The sequence below is a fragment of the Rana temporaria genome, chromosome 12 (assembly GCF_905171775.1).
Source record: "Rana temporaria chromosome 12, aRanTem1.1, whole genome shotgun sequence".
NCBI lineage: Eukaryota > Metazoa > Chordata > Amphibia > Anura > Ranidae > Rana > Rana temporaria.
The window spans coordinates 73,275,037-73,299,682 of record NC_053500.1 but is presented as its reverse complement, the minus strand read 5'-3'; the positions used below and the strand labels follow the sequence as shown (position 1 = coordinate 73,299,682).

The window sequence follows — 24,646 nt, the reverse complement described above, 5'->3', positions numbered from 1 at the left end:
CAAGTGGTTAAAAAAAAAAAAACCACATCATCTCCCCTGCTGCAACACAGAGATGAAATTTACCATTGCACATAGCATAGCAGTCATACACAAAGGCATGCATGTACACACACACACACACACACACACACACGCACGCACGCACGCACACACACGCACACACACACACGCACACACACACACGCACTCATGCTTTAGCATGCATGCACACACACGATCACTCACAAATACTCACACACCCACGCATTTAATTTTTTTCAAATTTTTGTTGACCTTTTCTGGAGATGTATAATATATATCATAAATACAAATTATGTTGATTTTTGGGTATATGTCTTACATGTGACTGTGTCTGCTTTTGTTTCCTGGGGGACTGTATGTGCAATCCTTCTACCATCCAGGGATAACTCCACTGTTACAGCTACACATCCAATCTCTGACACAGGGTCGGGGACAGAGACCAATGCATCTCAGTTACTATGGAAATGACGCCACCATACAGCAGGCGCGTGGCGTCATTTCCTCTTACTAATATTTTTCCTTGCGTCTTTGAAGCCGAAAGTGATGGGACACCGGGTACGTCGTTGCTTACAGAAATTAGGTGTTCCATAAGGAACACGCCCAGCTACTGTGAATGGCAGAGGGAGCTGGGGAAGAAATGTCATGTGACCGGTAGAATTTTCAAAAGAAATAAAAGGTACAAAAGGAAAATTTTGGAAAGTTTGTAAGAATACAGATCGATTTAGATCACTCATTACATGTGAGTAATGAGCTTTAGTGTTGTTGCCTGTACCATTCCTTAAAAGAAAACCAATGCAGCCATCACATCTAAAGATTGGTAAACTGCAATATATTATATATTGGGTTTTGGTTAAAAATACTGCTTTAAAGAACTGAACTAATTTTTGTCAAACAATTACCGGTTGGCAAGAAGGTAGATCTCTAAGGTCTTGCCATAATGCTTTTAGTGTCGATGAGTAGTAAAAGGTATTCTAAAAAAAATGTATAGATTGCTTGGGTGTCAATCCCATCTCATAAAACAGGCATTTCCATGAATTTGGAGCATATTATACAGTATATATAAATGCATGATTGGACAGCACCAATAGGTGGAAGGAACTACTTTTAGGGTACTGGGTTACAGCACCTCCGACACTTTTTCAAGAAAGACTGCAGAAAGTTTCTGAGCAATGTTTTAAACACAAACTTGAGAGCTGGTTGCCTACATTTTAGAGTCGATTAAGGACATGCGTTTAATTGCAGATTTTTGTTCCTTGAACAAAGGTCTTTGGCGTGCACCCCCCAATGTAAGGTGGGCATGTTGGAGAGCCAATGGTGAATAAAATATTGTATAAACAGGACATACAATGGGTCGGAAAGTTTGCCAAGATTTGCAGCTGCAATGGGAGCTTGTAATTTTGGATCAAAGTGTGATAACCTGTCTATTAGTTATTTGTGTCTGAGGCAACCATCTTTTATTTGGGTACCTAGGAGGTCAATGGAATATGAAAGCTTGTGCAGAGGATTGTTAATGTAGTAGACACTCAACTGCCTGGTGGTTTAAAGGATATAAACCATCAAAAGGCTGAATTACCCCCTATTGTGGTGTATTGACCTTGTCTCATTAAAGTGGAAGCCCATGCTAAAACTAAAATCCCTGCACCTACAGACACCAACATTCTACCACTAACCCTGTAGTGAAAAAAAAAAAATCAGTATACGTACCTTTTTTGAAGGCAATCCAACCCTAACCCCAGCGGCAAAAGCTCTGCAGAGAACACAGCCGACAACCACTGGGTAAACGAATGGGAAGTGACGTCCCCCATAGACTTACTATGAGGCTTCCATTGTCACCAGTGTCCTCTGCACCCACCTACACAGCGAAGCCGTGGCTGACAGCTCAGGGTGGGATTGGGTCGGATCACCTGCAGAAAAGGCATGTATACCAATTTTTTCTTTACAGGGCTAGATAGGTTAGTGTTAGATCGTGGGTGTTCATAGATGCAGGAGATTTTAGTTTTAGCATGGACTCCCACTTTAAGGCAGCCTGTTAATAATGATAATAATATTATTATTATTATTATACACGATGTATATAGTGCCGACAGTTTACGCAGTGCTTTATTTTAATGGTCTGCCCAATGCACCCTGAGAAATGAACCAATTAGAAATTAGCAAATTTCGAGTTGCTGAATTTGCGGGCGCTGCGAGTCTGCGTGCGAGTGACAGAGCGGGCGGGTGACAGCGTGAGCTGCCGCATTCCTCGGTGTGTGGGTGGACGGCTTGGCCAGCGAGTAAGAGTCAGAGAGTGGGTGGTCAGCCGGTCGGCTCTGTGGGTGAGCGGGCGGATGGCCAATCAACAAGCTAGCGGTCGGGGAAGCAGAGAGACGACATCTCTCAAGGCCCCGCGCCCGCCCTGCATCCCTGCAGTAACTTCAAACCTCACTGTGAAGGCAGCAGAGAGATATCATCTCTCTGCTGCCTGACTCTGACAAGCAAAACACCACCTTAGCACGTGACAATCTGCAAGGTGAGGTGGCAGGTGACAATCTGCATCTGATGGCAGGCAACAATCCACAACATGTGGCAGGTGACGTGGCAAGTGACAATCCGCAACATGTGGCAGGTGACACACTCGGGGCTCCCACTGATTCTGCATTATGGTGAGTTGAACCATTTCATTTTATATTACAATGTAATAATATAAATAATGCGCTTCAATCATCCTGATACCATAACAACCATGGTGCTGTGATCATTAAAGCGCTAAACACCAGTCCTTTCCCTGATAAATTGCCCCCAAAAAAACTTTTTTCTGGTGGTGCCCCTCTCGAGACTAGACTCTGGATCTGCCCCTGCCCTGAGCTCCATATTATTTGCAGTAATTCTATAAACAGATTAGTCAGTGGAGTTATTAGAGCTAGTACTAAAGTATAACAAAAAGGTAGAAGAACTTGCTAGAGCACTCACTGCTTTGCACACAATATAGAGTACCCACCCTTGCACTATTTTCGTATGTAGGCTAAAGTACATGAGTGAAGTAAACTAAAAATGGGAGGTACTACTGTGAAAAGCGAAAAAGGTGGTATGAATAGAAAGAAATGCTATGTCCAGAGATCAGCTTTCAAAATCTCACAAAATGACAAAGCAAATGAGTGACAGCAAGCTTAGCTCGGAAATGCCAACCACCTCACTTTCTCTGCATGCAAAAAGTACCATCACCAAAAAGGGGCAGTAACCCCCAGTCATCACATATTTTCTGAAAGCAAAGGCCCTGGAGAACAAAAAAACGGTATGTGTTGCATTTATTTTTTGTATCTTTTGTTGGCTGCTGCAATTTTTTTTCCCCCAATATTTGCGCAGCCATTTATTAAAATCAAATTTTCCAAGCCTTGTAAAAGCCATCACGCGGTTGTAGAGCCGCTTGGATCACTTTTTCCTGAAAGCTGATCACTGGCACTAAAAAACAAAAAAACTAACACCAGGCTAGTGGCTGATCTTGGTATAACAAATTGCTGTTAAGGATAGATGGATAGAGGCAGGTCTCCCAAGGATGGTTAAAATGCAAAGCAAGCGGCTTCTCTACCACAACCACAGAAGAGAACTTAAATGGAGGTAGCAAGTTTATTTCTTTATCATAATGCAGTGCCTGGTTGGCTTTTAATTAAGATTATCCAAGGTCATAGAAACACACCACTTTGGGCTTTGTAACAAAGCTACACATATATGCTAAAATGTAGCCTTGCAAATCCGTGTTTTTAGGCATAGAAGAAAAACAGATTTAGTTTACAGGCGACATTAGAATCAAATTCAAGTGCCAAAGTCATGCTGGAGACTTACGGGTCAAAGACGAGCCGCGTGATATATTCCTTGGGCATCCGTGGAAGTTGATGCGAGAAGACATTCTGTAAGCCAACAAGCCACATAAGAATCTTCTTGTTAGATTTCTGAGACAAAGAATTTCCAATTACATGAAACTCAATAATCCCCCTGCGCTCCTCCAGGCGTGCCGTCTCGTCTCGTGCAGCATTAGCAGATAATAAACTTGTCTGTTACAGAACAAAAAAGAAAAAAATAAGAAATGAACACAATGAAACTGGAGCATACGGAATGCATTCAAGAATGTCAAGATAAGATACCAAGGAAAATCCTAATGCACATATAAAAGAAAAAACACAAGAGGGCACCCCTATCTAAGTGTAGCGATTTATTAAAAATATGCACTCGCTATATAAAAGTGGATCAAGGCTTGTCAGACCCATATAGACATCCATTAGGTTCACCATGAGGCTGCAGAGCTCTGCAGGCACGTGGCTAGTTGAAGCACAGTTCTTGATGGAAGTACAGCTGTCAGGCTTCAGGCTGTAACTTAAGCATCAGCAGCTTCCAGAAGTGGCAAAATGGCTATGGCTCCAAACAGCACCTCTCTCGGCTGGGTGATGACAGGAAGTAGAGACGATGTGGCTACATGCTTCAGGGCAGTCAGGAGTGCCCCTTTATCAAACCATAGCCATGTTTTGTTCCAGCCTGAAGCCTGACAGCTTTACCACCATCAAGAACTCTGCTTCAACTGGCCACATAAAAAGAGAAAACAGAGCCCCCAGTGTCCCGCTGGTCTATGGAGCTGCATAGATTTTGGTCTCATGCACACTGGACATTAAAATAACTTTATATAAAACGGAAGTAGGTTTGCAGTGAATTTTTCAATGTTTTGGCAAAAGCGTTTCCAGGTTAGCATTTTTGTTTTTCAATTAATTAAAAACATCCAAAAAACGCTGGTGAGCGTTTATCAGCGTTAGAGTGTTTTTACAGCTGAAAAAGGTCTCTCAGAACCCACTAGTATTATTTTTTTTACTGCATGACACATCGGATAACATGGAGAGTTTAATGACTGTACAGCCAAAAACAGCTGCTGTAAAAACATCAAAAAACGTCCAGTGTGCATGACGCCTTAAGATACTGTGGGCTTTGTTCACTTTGTCTACACACAACTAGCCACATGCCTGCAGAGCTCTGCAGCCTCATCGTTATCCTATGGAGTTCTACATGGGTTTTTGACAAGCCTGGATCAACTTTTATCTAACATTTTTATTCTTTTATACTTTAACCGCTTGCCGACTAGCCGCGGTCATTATACTGAGGCAGGTTGGCACGGCTGGGCAAACCGCCGTAGGTGTACGTCGGCCGATATAGGCGCTATATAGGGGGTGCGCTCACACCAGGGAGCCATCTGTTTACTTCGACAGATCCCCGTTCAGGGAAGTAGAGAGACCTGCTGTTCCCAGCGATCAGGAACCGCGATCTCTCTGCTCCCAATCAGTCCACTCCCCACAGTTAGAAACACCTCCCTTGGGAACACTTAACCCCCCCCCTTGATCGCCCCCTAATGTTAGCCCCTTTCCTGTCAGTGGCATTTATACAGTAATCAATGGCTATCTTTAGCTCCGATCGCTGTATGAATGTCAATGATCCCAACAAAAAGGTTCAAAAGTGTTAGATCTGTCCCACACAAAAAAAAAAAAAAAAAAAAAAAAACACACACACACACACACGCTGATTTATAACAAAAATACCATAAATATAGCCCCCACTTTGTAGACACAAATACTGTTGCGCATACCAATCAATATACACTTAGAGATTTTTTTTATAAAATGTTTACCAACAATACATAGAATACATAATGGCCTAAACTGATGAATTATCAAAATTGACACTAGTTTATAGCGCAAAAAAATAAAAACCGCAGAGGTGATCAAATACCACAAAAAGCTAGCTCTATTTGCTGGGAAAAAAAAGTACATACATTTTGTTTGGGTATAAAGTCGCACGACCGCGCAATTGTCAGTTAGAGCGATGCAGTATCGCAAAAAATGGCCTGGTCAGAAAGTGGGTAAATCCTTCTGGGGCTGAAGTGGTTAATTAATAAATTGCTACACTTAGATGGCGGCGCCCTCTTGCGTTTGTTTTTGTTTATAGGTCAACATAAGATGCGTGACATAGGCATTTATCCTCCTAACAATTCATATATTAACCTTTACAAAAAAAACACACACACACACACTCCAACAAAATTTTGTATCAGTGGGTCTTACATCTGGACCCAGCATAGCGGCAGGGTCAGTGATGGTTAGCATAACTTCATTCACCAATTCCATAGGAATATCACCCATAACCCGGATTCTCTTTGCATCCTCTATGGTTAGGCTGTCTGACAGTTTTCTTTTCTCTCCTGTGTGAAATAAAAGGAGGTTATTCAGCAGGCAATAAAATATGTAAAATGTGTGACATGACAAGAAAACTATGCAGCATCCAGAAAATCAGTAAAATACAAAACCTTAACTTATGTCCATTTTTTTTCCTTTTTAACCACTTCCCGCCCGGCCTATAGTAAATTGAAAGCTGCAGCTCATTTAATGTTGCTGGAGGCCTATTGGCAGCCTCCCTGACCAGTTTTCTTCTCGTCTTTTCATTCATTTTGGAGGGACATCCAGTTCTTGGTAATGTCACGGTTGTGCCATATTTTCTAGGGAAAGAATTATTGCTCTCACTTTACTGATCATGGCGATACCTCACATGTGTGGTTTTGAACACAGGCGCTGCCCACATATGCGTTCGCTTCTGCATGTGAGCTCGGTGGGAGCACTGGGGTTTCCTCCCTTCTGATGCTTTGCTTTAACTGCATCTGTCTTCAGTTCTTTGTTTGTGGGTCTTTCTGCCTTTAGTTTTGCCTTCAGTAAGTGAAATGCATGCTTAACCACTTGCCCACCAGGTAAATTCTGGCACTTCTCTCCTTCATGTGAAAATCACAATTTATTTGCTAGAAAATTAATCAGAACCCCCAAACATTATATATTTTTTTTTAGCAGACATCCTAGGGAATAAAATGGCAGTCATTGCAATACTTTTTGTCACACCGTATTTACGCAGCGGTCTTACAAGCGCACTTTTTTTGGATAAAAATCACTTTTTTGAATTAAAAAATAAGACAACAATACATTTTGCCCAATTTTTTATATATTGTGAAAGATAATGTTACGCCGAGTAAAATGATACCCAACATGTCACGCTTAAAAATTGCGCCCGCTCGTGGCATGGCGTCAAACTTTTACCCTTAAAAATCTCGATAGGCGATGTTTAAAAAATTCTACAGGTTGCATTTTTTGAGTTGCAGAGTAGGTCTAGGGCTAGAATTATTGCTCTCACTCTAACGATCGCGGCGATACCTCACTTGTGTGGTTTGAATACCGTTTTCATATGCGGGCGCTACTCGCGTATGCGTTTGCTTCTGCGCGCGAGCTCATCGGGACGGGGCGCTTTAAAAAAATTTTTTTGGGTTTTCTTATTTATTTTTATTTAGTTTTATAATTTTTTACACTGAAAAAAAAAAAAAAAAAAATTGATCACTTTTATTCCTATTACAAGGAATGTAAACATCCCTTGTAATAGAAAAAAGCATGACAGGTCCTCTTAAATATGAGATCTGGGGTCAAAAAGACCTCAGATCTCATAATTAGACTTAAATGCAAAAAAAAAAATAATAAAAAAAAAGTCATTTTTTCAAATGACAAAAAAAAAAAATGTTTCTTTAAGAGGCTGGGCGGGACTGACGTTTTGACGTCACTTCCGCCCAGCAGAGCTATGAGGACGGGTGAAGGAGATTTCTCCTTCAGTCCCGTCCCCGCTCAGCTGCCGGACACATCCGATCCCCTCCGCCGCTACCGACGGCTCCGGTAAGCGGCGGAGGGCGCGGGAGAGCGGCGGGAGGGGCCCTCTCCCGCCACCGATACCGGTGATCTCGCGGCGAATTCGCCGCGGAGACCGCCGTTATCGTGTACACCACCGCCCCCTGAAAAGATGAATATCTCGGTTGTGGCAGCAGCTGCTGCCGTTATCGAGATATTCAACTTTAAAAAGAGGACGTCTTTTTGACATGGGGCGGTGGTCAAGAGGTTAAAATCGGATTGAGATCAGGTGATTGATTCGGCCATTGCAGAATATTTCACTTCTCTATCAACAGCTCCTGGGTTGCTTTTGCAGCGTGTTTTGGATCATTGTCAATCTGTACTGTGAAGCGCCGTACAATCAACTTTGCTGCATTTGGCTGCAGAGGTCATCCAGCTGCTTCTGTCACATCATCGATAAACACCAATGTCCCAGTGCCACTGGAAGCCATGAATGCCCATGCCATCACACTGCCTCCACCATGTTTTACAGATGATGATGTGTGCTTTGGATCATGAGCTCATCCATGCCTTCTTCACACTTTTTTCTTCCAGTCATTCCAGTACAGATTAATGTTCGTTTCATCCGTCCAAAGAATGCTTTTTCAATAACTGGTCTGGCTTTTTATTTTTTGGGCAAAGTAATCTGGCTTTTCAATTCTTCAGGCTTATGAATGGGTTGCGCCTTGCAGTGAACGCTCTGTATTTGCTCTTGTGAAGTCTTCTCTTGATTGTAGACTTTGGAAATGAAAGGCCCACATCCTGGAATGTGTCCTTCACTTGTCTGGAGGTTGTCAATGGGTTTTTCTTTACCATAAAGAGGATCCTGCGATCATCCACCACTGTTGTCTTCTGCAGACGTCCAGACCTTTTTACGTTGCCAAGTTCACCAGTGCGTTCTTTCCTCAGAATGTACCAAACTGTTGATTTGGCCACTCCTAATGTTGCTGCCATCTCTGGTGGATTTGTTTCATTTCTAAAACCGTACAATGGCCCGTTTGACTTGCATGGACAGCTCCTTTGAACGCATGGTGTAGGTTCACAGTAATAGATTTCAAATGCAAATACCACACTTAGAATCAACTCCAGACCTTTTACCTACTTCAATTGATGAAGAAAAAAACAAAAAGGAGTAGCTCACACCTAGCCATGTCCTAATACTTTTGGTCCCTTGAAAAAAGGGGAGGGGGTGGCTGTTAAGAGCTGTAATTCCTAAACCTTTCCTCAGATTTGGATGTACATACCCGCAAATTAAACATCAGCCCATATGCATTATATAACCATAGCTTGAATATGTTTTGGTAAATACCTGAAAAAAAACATATATATATGGACCTAACTGTATATAGTGGTGGGGAAGCGATTAAGTAGAGCACACTTTTCCCTTTTTAATATTAATTTACCTGCAAATCATCATTAGAAAAAAACGTAACAGAATATTTTATGCATTACCAGGTAGAGGTTCCGAAATCCCAGCATCTCCATTGGATGTTAGAGTTGAGTTGTTGTTCAAGCTGTTGCTGAACAGTGGAGCACTAGGGGCAGCAGTAGTATTTACAGCAGCTAGTAAGATAAACAATGAAAGAAGTCAGCTATAAACAAAAAATATACACCATCTGCTTTCCAGATAAAAGTGAAAAGTAGTGGAGGTAGTTTGCAGTTTAAGCAGAACTAAACTCTGCTATATGGTTTTGAAATACATGGGCCCCCATGAGGTTTATGCCATATTGTGCTAGTATGTATAGCATATTAGCACATTATGCAGACATACAGTGGATATAAACAGTCTACACACCCCTTTTAAAATGTCAGGTATCTATGAAGAAAAAAAATAAAAAAAGATAAATAATTTCAGAAAGTTTTCCACCTTTAAATGTGACATTATATATATATATATATATATACACACATACATACATACACACACACACACACACACACACACACACACACACACACACACACACAACTGAAAAACCAAACTGAAGTTCAGCTGTTCTAGTAGGCGTTTCCTGACATTCTTAGTCGCCTCCTATAGCAAAAGCCATGGTCCATAGAGAGCTTCCAAAGCATCAGAGGAATCTCATTGTTGAAAGGTATCAGTCAGGGAAAGGGTACAAAAGAACTTCCAGGGCATTATATATACCATGGAACACAGTGGTGACTGACAGTCATCATCAAGTCGAGAAAATATGGCGCAACATTGACATTACAGAACAGGACGTACCTCCAAAATTGATGAAAAGAAGAGAAAAGAAAACTGGTCAGGGAGGCTGCCAAGAGGCCTACAGCAACATGAAGTACCAGTTCACACCATAGAAACGCAATTCGGATGCGTTCTAGATGCTTTTTTGCATTTGCGTTTTTGATGCAGTCTGGTGCATTTTCCCACATCTTTTTTCTTAACCTTAAATAAGGACGTGTGTTTTTGATGTGTTTTACAGCGTTCCAGTACAGACCAATGCAAGGAAAATGCAGCATGTTTTACTCCCCCCCCCCCCCCCCACGCCCTTCCCTCAAACTGGAGCACACTGGAACTGCAAGCACTGGTGTGAACTTTGCCATTGAAAACCATATAACCTACATTCCGTGTGTTTTTGATACATTAAAAAAAAAAGAAAAAACGCACTGGACTGCATGTGGTGTGAACTGGCCCTAAAGGAGCTGCAGGATTATCTGTCAAGTACTGGCTGTGTGGTACATGTGACAACAATCTTCTGTATTTTTCATATGTCTGGGTTATGGGGTAGAGTGGCAAGACAGAAGCCTTTTCTTAAGAAAAATATCCAAGCCCAGCTACATTTTTCAAAAACACATCTGAAGTCTCCTAAAAGCATGTGGGAAACTGTGTTATGGTTCGATGAAACCAAAGTTGAACTTTTTAGCCATAAATTCCAAAATATTTGTTTGGCGCAAAAACAAGACTGCACATCACTATAAGTAAACCATACCCACAGTGAAGCATGGTGGTGGCAGCATCATGCTTTGGGGCCATCTTCCTTCAGCTGGAACTTCAGGGGCCTTGGCCAAGGTAGAGGGAATTATGAACAGTTCCAAATACCAGTCAATATTGGCACAAAAGCTTCAGGCTTCTGCTAGAAAACTGAACATGAAGAGGAACTTCATCTTTCAGCATGACAACGACCCAAAGCATACATCCAAATCAACAAAGCAATGGCTTCAACAGAAGATTAAAAGTTTTGGAATAGCCCAGCCAGAGCCCAGATCTGAATCCCATTGAAAATCTGTGGGGTGATCTGAAGAGGGGTGTGCACAAGAGATGCCCTCGCAATCTGACAGATTTGGAATGTTTTTGCAAAGAAGAGTGGGCCATGCTGATTAAATCCTACCCCAAAAAGACAGTGCTGTAATAAAATCAAAAGGTGCTTCAACAAAGTATTGGTTTAAGGGTGTGCACACTTATGCAACCATATTATTTGGAGTGTTTTATTTTCCTCCACCTAAAATATTTCAGTTTATTGTTCAATGGAGTTGTACAGTTTATAGGTCACATTAAAAAAAAAAAGTGGAAAAAGTCCTGAAATTATTTATTTACATGGTATGTAGAGCAAGGTTTGACCCATATGATATAGATTGATTTGATCAGATTAGGTAGGTCCTTGTATTACATAGTTTTGGTAAACTAAAATTGAAAGCAAATTTGTGTGAAAAAAAAAAAAAAAAACACTTTAAAAGAGGAAGTTAACTTTCCTCCAAATGTTTGCACCTATACCTATAGGTAAGCCTGTAAATATCTCCTAAAACTTGCACCGTTAAGGAGAAAATTTACTGTATACCGCCCGATTAAGTCATCGGCACATGCACTCCGAAGGAACGGCCACCCGTGACGTTTCTTCAGAAGCCTGTGCCGTGACTGGCGACGTCATGCGGCTGCAACGATGCACACTAGAACATTATGCCTTTATTTTGCACCACTTCCCATCCTGGCCAATTCTGACACGTCGCTCCTACACATAAAAATCTACTTTTTTGCTAGAAAATTACTAAGAACCCTCAAACATATTTTTTTAGCAGAGGCCCTATAGAATAAAATGGTGGGTGTTGAAATTTATGTCACACGGTATTTGCACAGCGGTTTTAGAATGCAATTTAAAAAAAAAAAAACACACAACGTTAGCCCAATTTTTTGGTATAATGTGAAAGATAATGTTACGCCGAGTAAATAGATACCCAACGTTGCACTTTAAAATTGCGTCTGCCTGTGGAACAGCGGCAAACTACCATACTTACAATTCTCCATAGGCGATACTTTAAATGCCTTTACAGGTTACCAGTTTAGAATTGCACAGGAGGTCTGGTGCTAGAAATATTGCTCACATCTTGACAATGGGAGTCTGGACTCGTCTCAGCCTCTCAATGAGCCACTGAGAGCCTGAAACGCCCGATCCCTGCCCCTCCACAGTCCAGGGCTCCAGTGAGCGAGGAGGAAGCAGAGCGGAGAGCTGTGACTGACAGTCTACAGCTCTGTGCTTGGGGAGCTGTGAAAACTGAGCCATGGGCGGTGTTCGATCACTCAGTTCTCAGTGTAGAGGCACCGGGGGACAGATGCAGCATCGGACCGATGCTGCATTCACCCAAGTATGAAACTGAAAATAAATGAATAAAATCCCATACTTCTCTTTTAATCCAAAATGAGGTACATGTACATGATTTGGCACTAACGGCAGATCTACCCAATGTCAGGGAACTATCTAAAATTCAAGGGAAAAGTGTCATCCAGCTTTTAAAAAAGGATGGGTAAAAACATAAATCTCTGGTTATACTGCAGAGAACAACAGACTGGATGTCTGTCCCATCAGATCCACATAATGAAATAAAAAATATATTGGATAAACCAACTATTGTCTGTTCTTTATGCCTTGTAGTGTACACACATTACAAACACTTGGTAAAAAAAAACAGAAGGCGCAAAACCTAGTCTTGAAAAAAAACTAGATTCTTTTTTGCAAGTGGCAAGACAGATGATTTAAAAAGTACATACAGGGAGTGCAGAATTATTAGGCACATGAGTATTTTGACCACATCAGTCTCTTTATGCATGTTGTCTTACTCCAAGCTGTATAGGCTCGAAAGCCTACTACCAATTAAGCATATTAGGTGATGTGCATCTCTGTAATGAGAAGGTGTGTGGTCTAATGACATCAACACCCTATATCAGGTGTGCATAATTATTAGTCAACTTCCTTTCCTTTGGCAAAATGGGTCAAAAGAAGGACTTGACAGACTCAGAAAAGTCAAAAATAGTGAGATATCTTGCAGAGGGATGCAGCACTCTTAAAATCGCAAAGCTTCTGAAGCGTGATCATCGAACAATCAAGCGTTTCATTCAAAATAGTCAACAGGGTCGCAAGAAGCGTGTGGAAAAACCAAGGCGCAAAATAACTGCCCATGAACTGAGAAAAGTCAAGCGTGCAGCTGCCAAGATGCCACTTGCAACCAGTTTTGCCATATTTCAGAGCTGCAACATCACTGGAGTGCCCAAAAGCACAAGGTGTGCAATACTCAGAGACATGGCCAAGGTAAGAAAGGCTGAAAGACGACCACCACTGAACAAGACACACAAGCTGAAACGTCAAGACTGGGCCAAGAAATATCTCAAGACTGATTTTTCTAAGGTTTTATGGACTGATGAAATGAGAGTGAGTCTTGATGGGCCCGTGGCTGGATTGGTAAAGGGCAGAGAGCCAGCAAGGTGGAGGTGGAGTACTGGTTTGGGCTGGTATCATCAAAGATGAGCTTGTGGGGCCTTTTCGGGTTGAGGATGGAGTCAAGCTCAACTCCCAGTCCTACTGCCAGTTTCTGGAAGACACCTTCTTCAAGCAGTGGTACAGGAAGAAGTCTGCATTCTTCAAGAAAAACATGATTTTCATGCAGGACAATGCTCCATCACACGCGTCCAAGTACTCCACAGCGTGGATGGCAAGAAAGGGTATAAAAGAAGAAAAACTAATGACATGACCTCCTTGTTCACCGGATCTGAACCCCATTGAGAACCTGTGGTCCATCATCAAATGTGAGATTTACAAGGAAGGAAAACAGTACACCTCTCTGAACAGTGTCTGGGAGGCTGCGGTTACTGCTGCACGCAATGTTGATGGTGAAAAGATCAAAACACTGACAGAATCCATGGATGGCAGGCTTTTGAGTGTCCTTGCAAAGAAAGGTGGCTATATTGGTCACTGATTTGTTTTTGTTTTGTTTTTGAATGTCATAAATGTATATTTGTGAATGTTGAGATGTTATATTGGTTTCACTGGTAAAAATAAATAATTGAAATGGGTATATATATTTTTTTTGTTAAGTTGCCTAATAATTATGCACAGTAATAGTCACCTGCACACACAGATATCCCCCTAAAATAGCTAAAACTAAAAACAAACTAAAAACTACTTCCAAAAATATTCAGCTTTGATATTAATGAGTTTTTTGGGTTCATTGAGAACATGGTTGTTATTCAATAATAAAATTAATCCTCAAAAATACAACTTGCCTAATAATTCTGCACTCCCTGTACAAATGTGGCCTATTTGCTGTGATAAATGTCAGTGGTGGATGTTTTGCATCTTTCACTAAAACGGTATCTGGATACTATGCACACATAAGTAACAAATCTGAGTGTCTCTTTGCTATGAAACCTTATAGGGCCCCTGTTTTTTTGTACAATTTCAAGGCACATAACCAGTAACAGAAAGATGCTAAATAGGATAATCAGCCTAATTACTCTACCTGGACGGGACACTAGCTGAGGAACTTCTGTGTTAGGGACAGTGAAATCTGCCTCCCAGATTGGAGAGGTCTCACCGTATATTTCTTCTTCCAACATGGAGAGGAACCTGAAATGTAAAAAAGGAAGGAAATTAATTACCAGAGATAAATCTGTAAAATATGCAAAAACCCATTTTCACAGAAAATAAAATCATATTTTTCATATTCAATACACAATCTGGTTTTATACGGTCTTGTACGAGGGTGTCCTTCTAGTTTTTCCTTTTTTAGAAGCTTGAAAAAATATATTGCTCAGTGGCAGATAAGCTTGTGCTAGCTTGTAAAATATTATTGTGCGCTTTGATACTTGCAGATGCTTTATTGTGCATTTGAACAGCGTCTACAAATAAACGCATGAGATTTTTATCTTCAGAGAAGATTTCTCAGTCTCCAACATCACTATGAAAACCAAGAACCAAGTTATTATGGATATTAACAAGGAAATTATGCAATCCGTTTTTACTGGATTCCACATAATGTTGCTCATGCAGCCATTTGGGGAACACTTTACATTCTCTCAATGAATTCAACATGTGCTAATTGAACAAGGTGGGGAGGTAGGGGGCGGATCTCTGCCTCGTTGAGAAAATGCAAAGTGTTCACTAAATGGCACCAGGGTCGTGCAGGCGACCTTCTGTGTTCACTAAGCAACAGGGGTAGCTAATGGCACCAGGGTCGTGCAGGCGACCTTCTGAGTTCACCAAGCAACAGGGGTAGCTGCTCAGCACTGGACCCAGAATCGAGCAACAATCATCGTAGGAGAGGTGCCCGGTACAGTGATTTCCAGCTTCCACAAGGACCCCATATGCATAGCACATACATACTTTACATAGTTCCATTGGTCCAACTTGAAGCAATGTAAAAATTGCCAAACCTAAACTTTAGCTTTAACTGTAATAACCACCCAGTCGTCAGCCAAGTCTTTACAAAACATAAACCCTTACATTTGTTTTGACCCGCTTCTCTATTCCAGTATGGGTCTGCTCTGTAAATTCAGTATAATAGACAGTCTTGTAAAGTCAACTTTACAGGCATACTATAGACACCATCCCTGAGCAGAGAGAGGGTGGGGGGGGGGCAATGGTAGGGTCATTTGGAGATTGCTGGATGGCCATAAGAGGCCTCTGGAGTGTTAAATTGGGGTGGTATAGGATAGGGCATGAGGGCTGGGCTGTGTATTGGCTGTGGACATAAAGGAATGCAAGGTCAGACAGTTATTCATTTGCAGCAGTGGATAACAGTAGGAGGCTTTAGGAGTGGAGGACAATGTTGGGAGGGATGGAGGCTGGTGTGTGTTCGGAGCATTGGGGATGGAGGAGGGAGCTGGAAAGGCACTCGGCAGAGGTCAGAGCTGGCGGGAGGGAGAGGAGGCGGCGGCCGGGAAGGCACTCGGCAGAGGCCAGAGCTGGCGGGAGATAGAGGAGGCGGCTGGAAAGGCACTCAGAGGCCACAGCGGGAGGGAGAGGAGGAGGTGGCCAGGAAAGCACTCGGCAGAGGCCAGAGCTGGCGGGAGGGAGAGGAGGCCGGAAAGGCACTCGGCAGAGGCCACAGCTGGCGGGAGGGAGAAGAGGCAGGGAGGGGATAGGGGAATCCCGCTGACAGCTGAAATATCAGTTAAGAAATGATAATTGCCAACATTTTGTTTACATTGCAGGTGTCAGCGGGGGAAGACAGTTGAAAGAACCAAGCCTGAAGGTATCGGTTTCTAGTATCGGAGAATTTGCACGAGTACAGATACTTGTGCCAATGTTTAGTATCGGCACCGATACCGGTGCGACCCATAGCAATACATTTCAGACTAGCTGGGCCTATACATAGCCAAAATATTTTGGGTCTCCAGTTGCACTTACTTGGGGAAGTGGGTAAGAATAAGTGTCCTCTTCTCTGGAACCAGCTTGTCCTTCTCCACTCTAAATTTCTCCAGCAGTTGTCTGCGTGTAACTGTGAAGATGGAACGTAGAAGACTCCGTCCAAACACTTGGGTGGTTTCATATCGTGGTAAGCTATCACAGCTTTGTGGAACGTGACAGTAACAAAGCCACCTGCAACAAAGAAATTCAATTTAGATACTACATACAAATAATTACAGAAACATTAAAAGTGGATGTAAACCCGATTCATAAAATTTGAGCTGGGCACATATCTGCAGTAATTTGTTCTCTCTTCAAACAGCCAAGTCCAGTAGCTCTCTGCTGACCCGTTCCTCTGTTAACTCCTGACTAGGGATAAGCTTTATGCGCGAGTCGAACATTGGCTGTTCGCAAAACAGCAAATAATTTGGGGTGTTTGCGGCAAATTCGAAAAGCTGCGGAACACCCTTTAAAAAGTCTATGGGAGAAATCAAAAGTGCTAAATTTAAAAGGTCAATATGCAAGTTATTAACATAAAACTTCAGTTTAATAATGCTTAAAGTGAAACAATAAAAAAGCTTAGAAAAGTCCCTGCACAAAATGACATTTCTAAAAAAATTATTTAGTAATAATAAAAAAAAAAAATGGCATGGGGGTCCCCCCCCCAAAAATCCATGCCAGACCCTTATCCAAGCACGCAACCTGGCAGGCTGCAGGAAAAGAGGGGGGGGGGGACGAGAGCACACCCCCCCTCCTGAACCGTACCAGGCCACATGCCCCTTGTCCGATGTTTGTGGGGGCTTATCGAAAAAAATAAATAAACCGCTGCTACGAACGATACTGCCTCCATAGGAGGCGCCCGATCGAATGACGCTCTCCCGGGGTCACCCGTACACGTCAATGGGTAACCCCGGGCTTTCTTCTTGAGTCAGAGGGGGGGCAGGGTCACCCACACACGTGACGGGTGGCCCCGCCCTCAGCTATAAAAGAGCTGTCAGACCAGGAGAGCGTCATTCGGCCGGGCGCCTCCTATGGAGGAGGTATCGTTCGTAGGTTCCCCCCCCCCTTATCGCTCGGGACTGGATCACATCGTTGGCATTTTTTTTTTTTTATTGTGGTTTTTAAAATTTTGGTACTTTTTTTGAGAAATGGTAGGGTGTAACCCCGTTGTCAATTCACATAAGGGGGGCCCGGAATCTGGAGTTTCCCTTTCTTAAAGGGGGCTTCCAGATTCCGAGATAAGCCCCCCTGCCCGCAGAACTCCACAACCTTTGGGCAAGGGTTGTGGGGATGAGGCCCTTGTCCCCATCAACATGTTGAGAGCATTTGGGTCTGTGCTCAGATAAGGGTCCGGCATGGATTTTCGAGGGGAAACCCCACGCAATTTGAAAAATAAAAAAAATGGCGCAGGGTCCCCCTCAATATCCATACCAGACGGGCCCGATATGGAATTTGGGGGGACCCACACGCATTTTTTTTTTATTTTGGTTCGGGGTTCCCCTTAATATTGATACCAGACCCAAAAAGGCCTGGTAATGGACTAAGGAGGGAACCCATGCTGTTATTTTTTTTTTCAATGACTTATCTATATTGCCAGGAACCAACAATTCATTATGGACGCAATCAGTTTTAAATTACCTTTTTTCCTTTAGAAATGCCATTTTGTGCAGGGACTTTTCTAAGCACGGGAAACGCGCTACTTTACAGACATACTATAGACACCCCCCAGGTACGAAATTTAAAGGCATATTACACTTTTATGGTTTCACGCTAAGCATTATTAAAATCACTGCTCCCGAAAAAACTGCAGTTTTTAAAACTTAGTTTGCATTGATACATGTCCCATGAGGCAGGACCCGGGTCCCCAAACACTTTTTATGACAATAACTTGAATATTAGCCTTTAAAATTAGCACTTTTGATTTATGTTCCTGTCCCATAGACTTTAATGGTGTTCAAACAAATTTTTAGATTAGCAGGGAGATGGTCCTGTTAAAAAACACCTCTGAGAGTCTCTGCCTATGTGGAGAGGGGGTGTGTGCTGTATGCCCAGACATCACACTCTGTGTTAAACAGGAAGAGGAAATTTCACAAATACATATGAACTTTCTAAACATTATATAAATGTGAAGACAGCAGATATGGATGTAAAACCTATTTGGTTAATCTCTGTGTATCATCTGAGGCTAATTACTTCACTGGGTGTATGGAGGGTTTACATTCACTTTAACATATTGAATGAAATGTAAAAATGTACCCTATTATTGATCATTTCCATCTCCTGGTTAACTGAACTTCTGCTTATTCTAGCCCTTCCTGATATTGAACAAATCACAATTTTTCTAGGTAATTATATTACTAAAAAGGAGCTATTGACATAAAAAAATTTACCACGTCGAGAACAACCACCCATGCAATCCATACATACAAGGAAACCAATACAAATAAATTCAGAAATGAAATTATGTGTAATAAAATGGAATTGCAAGGAAAAAAGTATTGCACACGCTAACTGAAATGTATTTAATACTTCGTACAAAATCCAAAAAAATATTCTTTACACTGCCGGATTATGGCCCCAGTGCTCACTGGAACAATCAGAAGTTTAGAAATCCTTCTGCAACAATGCCATCAGTAGGTTTTGCAACAATAAGGTTACAAAGCTCTTAAAGAGAGCCCTTTGCTTGGACTCATTACAAGTTTTTTTTTTTTTGTGACACCTTGGTAATGAGACACCCTTTTATAGGCCATTAGTTGAGACTGAACCAGCTGATATTTGCACTGACAAATAGGAGGATTGCTTTCCAATTACCGTATTTATCGGCGTATAACACGCACCCCAATTTTAAGAGGGGAGTTTAAGGGAAAAAAAATTTCACAGCCCTCTTTACAGTACACAGCCCCATCCAGTACACACCCCCATCCATTATACAGTCCCCCCTCTCCAGTACACAGCCCCCCATCCATGATACATCCCCCTCTCCCATCCATTATACATCCCTCCCATCTAGTACACAGTCACCCTGCACTCCCAGAAGACCCCCAGTCTCTTGGGGCAGTGCTGCCAGCATTCTCTACAGTTAAATAAAAAAATCAGTCAGCCACTTCCACACTGCTCCTCATGTGTCACTCCCATTGCAAAACGAAGCTCCCATATACCTCAATAGCTCCGTTTTTTTCACTGACCTGGTCACATGACTGCTCTCCTCTGATGTTACACAGATGGTCATGTGAACGGTCTCCTCCTCCAATCAAAGCTACACTCAGAGGAGGAGGAGAGCAGCCAGAAAAAAACGGAGCTATAGAGGTATTTACAAGCTTCGTTTTACAATGACACTGACACAGGAGGAGCGGTGTAGAAGGGGCTGGCAAGTGACTTTTTTTTGCCTCAACTTTAGACTATGCAGGGAGCGCTGTTCCAGGGCCATAGGGGGCGAACCGCCCGATCCCCGCCCCCTATTGGTAAAACATGATATTGGCGTATAACACGCAGGCACTGTTTACCCTCTGTTTTCAGAGGAAAAAGGTGCGTGTTATACGCGGATAAATACGGTACTAATAGATTTCAGCTTTCCATGCCTCTGAGCAACTCCCTTTATTCATGTGTTCAATACCTTTTCCCTGTGTCATTCAATTTTATTACACATAACCCAATTTCTGAAATTATATTTGTTTTGTTTTTTCTTTTATAGATTGCATGAGTTGTTACCAACATGTGGTGGAAATTTTCATGTCAATCGCACCTTTAGAAATATTTTTACCTAGCAAAATGGTGACGCGTTCAATACTTATTTTACCCACCGTATACATCTGCCAGCGGGGAACTTTTCCAAAGATGATGTTGGCAAGTTCAGTAAACTGAAGACACATTTCAAATCAAGAGGAAATAGTTTGAGCATTTTTTGGAACAGGGAGTTTTTATATATGACTGGAACAGCTATACGCCATTCTGTACCCTGCCTAACTATCTCCTCCAGCAACAGCAATCCAATTCACTTAACAGCAGTATACTGCCCATAGTGGAGCAAAGATGATAAAATACACAGTATATCCACCTACCACATCATATACATTTTAATCCTCTGTACAAAATGTTGGCATAAGGGCAAGTAAAGTAATATTTAATTTTATTACCAATGGTAGTCAAAAAAGGCAGAGTTTCTCAAAGAAGATCACCTGTACATTACATTTTCCCCTATGTCAGTGACTTCTGGGGGCTTTTTTTTTTATGTTTTGTTATTCCCCAGAAAGATATTACAGACTTTAGACAGAATGATAAACCCGGATTGGCCTCATTAGTCCAATGTTCCTGTGGCCACTTCTAGGAGAAACAGAAAGATGAAAAGTGCAATGAAGACTTCCGTGGAAGAGGAGAAACAGAAAGATGAAAAGTGCAATGAAGACTTCCGTGGAAACAGAAAGATGAAAAGAGAAGAAAAAAAAAAAAGAAAAAGAAGAACCGACAGGAAGCATTAATGACAGGAACTGCAAGCCGACAGCTGCAAAGGCCGTTGGTACTTGTAGTTCTCTCACAGTACTCTACAAAAAAACAATGCAAAGGTGGGCGGAGCCTCCCACAGCAATATTTAGAAGATGCACAGCTCGCTATCACTAGAAACGGTGGGTTAGGGAGAGGCTGCAGCAGTGAGAACATGTTACATGTTCCACCCTAAAAATGGGTGGAACGTGTAACATGTTTCCAAAGCTGAACTTATCCTTTAAGCAGCCAAGACTTAGCTTACCTTGTATAGTTAACCTTATAGTTTGCAACATCTTCATTCTGGGACCTCTGTCGAAACTGTGATGGTGTTTCAAGCTTCCAGTAATTTAAACAAAGTAAAAACATTTTGGAGAGCTCATACATTGTCTGGCGTTCTTTTGGTTGCAGGTGACTGAATTTGTATTGCACAAAATTGAGTACTCCCTGAGGGGGAAGAAAAAAAAAAAGCCATAATTTTAGGTTATTGTTGGTAGGGCTTGAAAAATCTGATATGCTCTGCTTAACCTCCTGGGCGGTGTTCCCGAGTCTGACTCGGGGTGAGATTTTTGGGCTAGGATCGGTAACCCCGAGTCAGACTCGGGCTCGCCTCGCTGGATGTACAGGGAGTTTTACTTACCTTGTCCCTGGATCCAGCGATGCCACCGCGCTGTGTGAGCGAGCAGGACCTCGCTCGATTCACACAGTGCCTCCGTGTGACGCCGATCTCCGTTCCCTGCGACGTTACGACGCACGGGGACGGAGAACGGCGCCAAATTCAAAAAAGTAAACAAACACTATACATACAGTATACTGTAATCTTATAGATTACAGTACTGTATGTAAAAAAAACACACCCCCCTTGTCCCTAGTGGTCTGTCCTGTGTCATGCATGTCATTTTATATAATAAAAACGTTTCTTTCTCCTTGCAAACTGTAGATTGTCCATAGCAACCAAAAGTGTCCCTTTATGTCAAAAATAGTTTTAGATCAGCTAAAAAACAGCGATAATAAATTATAATCACTTGCAGAATTGTGCGATAGCGATTTGTGGGGAAATTCGTCATAAAAAAAAAAAAATAATGACAGCAACAATTCTGCAACTGAGCAAATTTCAGTGATTTTGATTTGATTACATTATTGAATAATTTTTATTATAATTATATTATTATTTGTTATAATTATTTATAATTATTTATTATATTATAATTTATAATTTTGTTTTTAAAAAAATGTCATACCCGGGATGCCTATTAGAATCTTGTTTGGTCAGATTTAAGTGAGTTATTTCTAAAAATGACAGACCTACAATATAAAACGCCAAATTTCCTTGCAAATAATGGTACCGCTTTCAGCATGTTTTTTCTGACAGAATCATACCGCCAGGGAGGTTAAGTGATTTAAAATGCATCCATTTACCCTGTCAAAGGGATGGGGCTTCCTACATATAGGCCCCTTTCACACGGACGGCTGTTCTGCTGCAGTTAAAGCGGAGGTTCACTCTAATAACATTTATATCTGACCAACTCTTGTAACAAAGTACAGTCCGCAATTTTTTTTTTTGGCTGTACGTACCTTGTAATCTATCTTTGCAACCCAGCTTCCGCGTAGTTCTTCGGCTTCCGGGTAGAAAGAAGCCGAACATGCAGAGCTGTGAGTCGGCTCTATACGGCGCTGTATAGAGCAGACTCACAGCTTTGCACGTTCGGCTTCTTTCGGAAACGCTGTGACTCGTGTGCGTCTACGCAATACGGGGGGAGGGGCCCCGGAGGGGAACGGACGTCAATCATCTGGGCGACCTCCCAGATGACATTGCTCCTCAGCAGAGAAACGCCTACTCCTGCAGGAGAAATACCCGGAAGCCGGGTTGCAAACATAGATTACAAGGTACGTACAGCCTAAAAAAAAAAAAAAAAAAATAATAATTGCGGACTGTACTTGTAACAAGTATAAGGAAGTTAGTCAGATATAAATGTTATTAGGGTGAACCTCCGCTTTTAAAAGCATGTTTATGTTTTGCTGGAATTCAAGACACCAGGCACAGCGGTCAGCTGCATATGTACAGTGCGATTAGCTGCGGTTGCGTTTAGCCACGGCACGATATTGAACGGGGATCCGACTTGGATCCGTGCCAATACCAAGCACTGTGTCTGGTATGAATCTTGAGGGGGAACTCCACCAAAATTTCAAATAAAAACCGGCATGGGTTCCCCCTTCAAGTGCATACCAGGCCATTGGGTGTGCTATGGATTTTAAGGGGAACCCCCGTACGCCGGAAAAAAATTGCATGGTGGTCCCCCCAAAATTAATACCAGACCCATATCCGAGCAAGCAGCCTGGCCAGTCAGGAAAGGGGGTGGGGACGAGCGAGCGTTTTTGTACTTACCGTAAAATTATTTTCTCCGAGTCCATGGACGGACACAGCTTCTTAAATCTTGACAAGTTAGTTATGTTCCCTGTTTACAGGAGAGGACTAGGCAGAAACATGTTAGATAATTAAAAACATGTTACATTAACAGAGTTGAACAGCCCCACCCAGGGGGCGGTCCCTCCAGACATAACCCTCCTCACTGCAGTATGCAGCCTCAGTTCGTAACAAGCAGTACAAACCTTAAAAGAGGGGTGGGTGCTGTGTTCCTCCATGGACTCAGAGAAAAGGATTTTACGGCGAGTACAAGAAATCCTATTTTCTCTCATCGTCCATGGACGGACACAGCTCCTTAAATCTTGACAAGTGGGACGTCCCCAAGCAGTGTCAAAAACGAGGGGTGGGAAATATCAGTAAAACCAATTTTAACTTCACCCCAAAACAAGCAGAGCTCCTCAACGGAGGAGGTGCAACTTTAAACAGCCGCCTGCAAAAACTAGCGGCCGAAAGAAGCATCAGAAGATGCACTCACAGCAACCATGTAAATTCTGGAAAAAACATGAACGGACGAGCAAGTCGCCGCCTCGCACATCTGTGAGACCGACGCATGATGTCGGAAAAAAAAACAGGAAGCACCAATTGCCCTGGTCGAAAGTGTCGTGACCGGAAAAGGGGGGCCCGCCTCTTAAGAGCATAGGCCTGTATGACAGCCTGCCTGATCCACCAATAAATGGTGGTCGACAAGCTTTTGTGGACCAGACACCGACACAAGAGAGTCAGATCTCCGAAACGAAGCTGTAGCAGGCTGGTACACCCGCAAAGCGCGTACCACGCCTAAAGTATGAAAGGCAACCTCCGTAGGATGCGCCGGCCGAGGACATAAGGATGGGAGAACAATGTCCTTATTCTAGCGAAAAGCCGAAACCACCTTCAAAAGAAGGAAAGGTCGCGGGCGCACCATACCTAATCCTTATGGAGGATCAAGCATGGCAGCTTGCAAGACAAGACCGCCAACTCAGAAACCCCTCTAACAGAGGTAAAGGCCACTAAAGGGGCCACCTTCTGAGATAGTGTCAAGAGGAAATCTCTCTGACGTTTCCAAAAGGAAGGTTCCTGAAGAACCGAGAGCACCAGAGTCAAAACTCATGGGGGAAGAGATGGGCCAAGAGGGGAAAGTATATGACAAACCTCCAAAAAAGGGACCCATCAGGGAACAGGCCGCAAAAAGGCCACTGAAAGAACACAGCCAAGGCTGTAATCTGCCCCCAAACGGTGCTTTAAGCTATTTTTAAATCCAGCAGGAACAGCAGGATCCTGGACACCCGAGTACGTTCGTGGACGTCACTCCATCTCTTCGCACCAAGAGATGTAAGCCTGCCAGGTGCAACGGTAGATCCTCCGGAAGAAGACTACCGTGCCCTCAGCATTGTTGAGATGACCGA

At 42.5% G+C, this 24,646-nt stretch overlaps 1 protein-coding gene across 1 annotated transcript in view; it reads right to left on the bottom strand.

Moving 5' to 3' along the window:
- KAT2A (lysine acetyltransferase 2A) overlaps positions 1-24,646 on the bottom strand; it is a 77,502-nt gene that overhangs the window by 16,919 nt on the left and 35,937 nt on the right. The window contains exons 5-10 of the mRNA XM_040330159.1: positions 21,102-21,283; positions 16,361-16,552; positions 14,472-14,578; positions 9,177-9,287; positions 6,096-6,232; positions 3,841-4,049 (exon numbers count right to left, since the gene is read on the bottom strand). Of these exons, the coding sequence (XP_040186093.1) occupies positions 3,841-4,049; positions 6,096-6,232; positions 9,177-9,287; positions 14,472-14,578; positions 16,361-16,552; positions 21,102-21,283 (938 nt within the window). The remainder of the gene's footprint in view (positions 1-3,840; positions 4,050-6,095; positions 6,233-9,176; positions 9,288-14,471; positions 14,579-16,360; positions 16,553-21,101; positions 21,284-24,646) is intronic.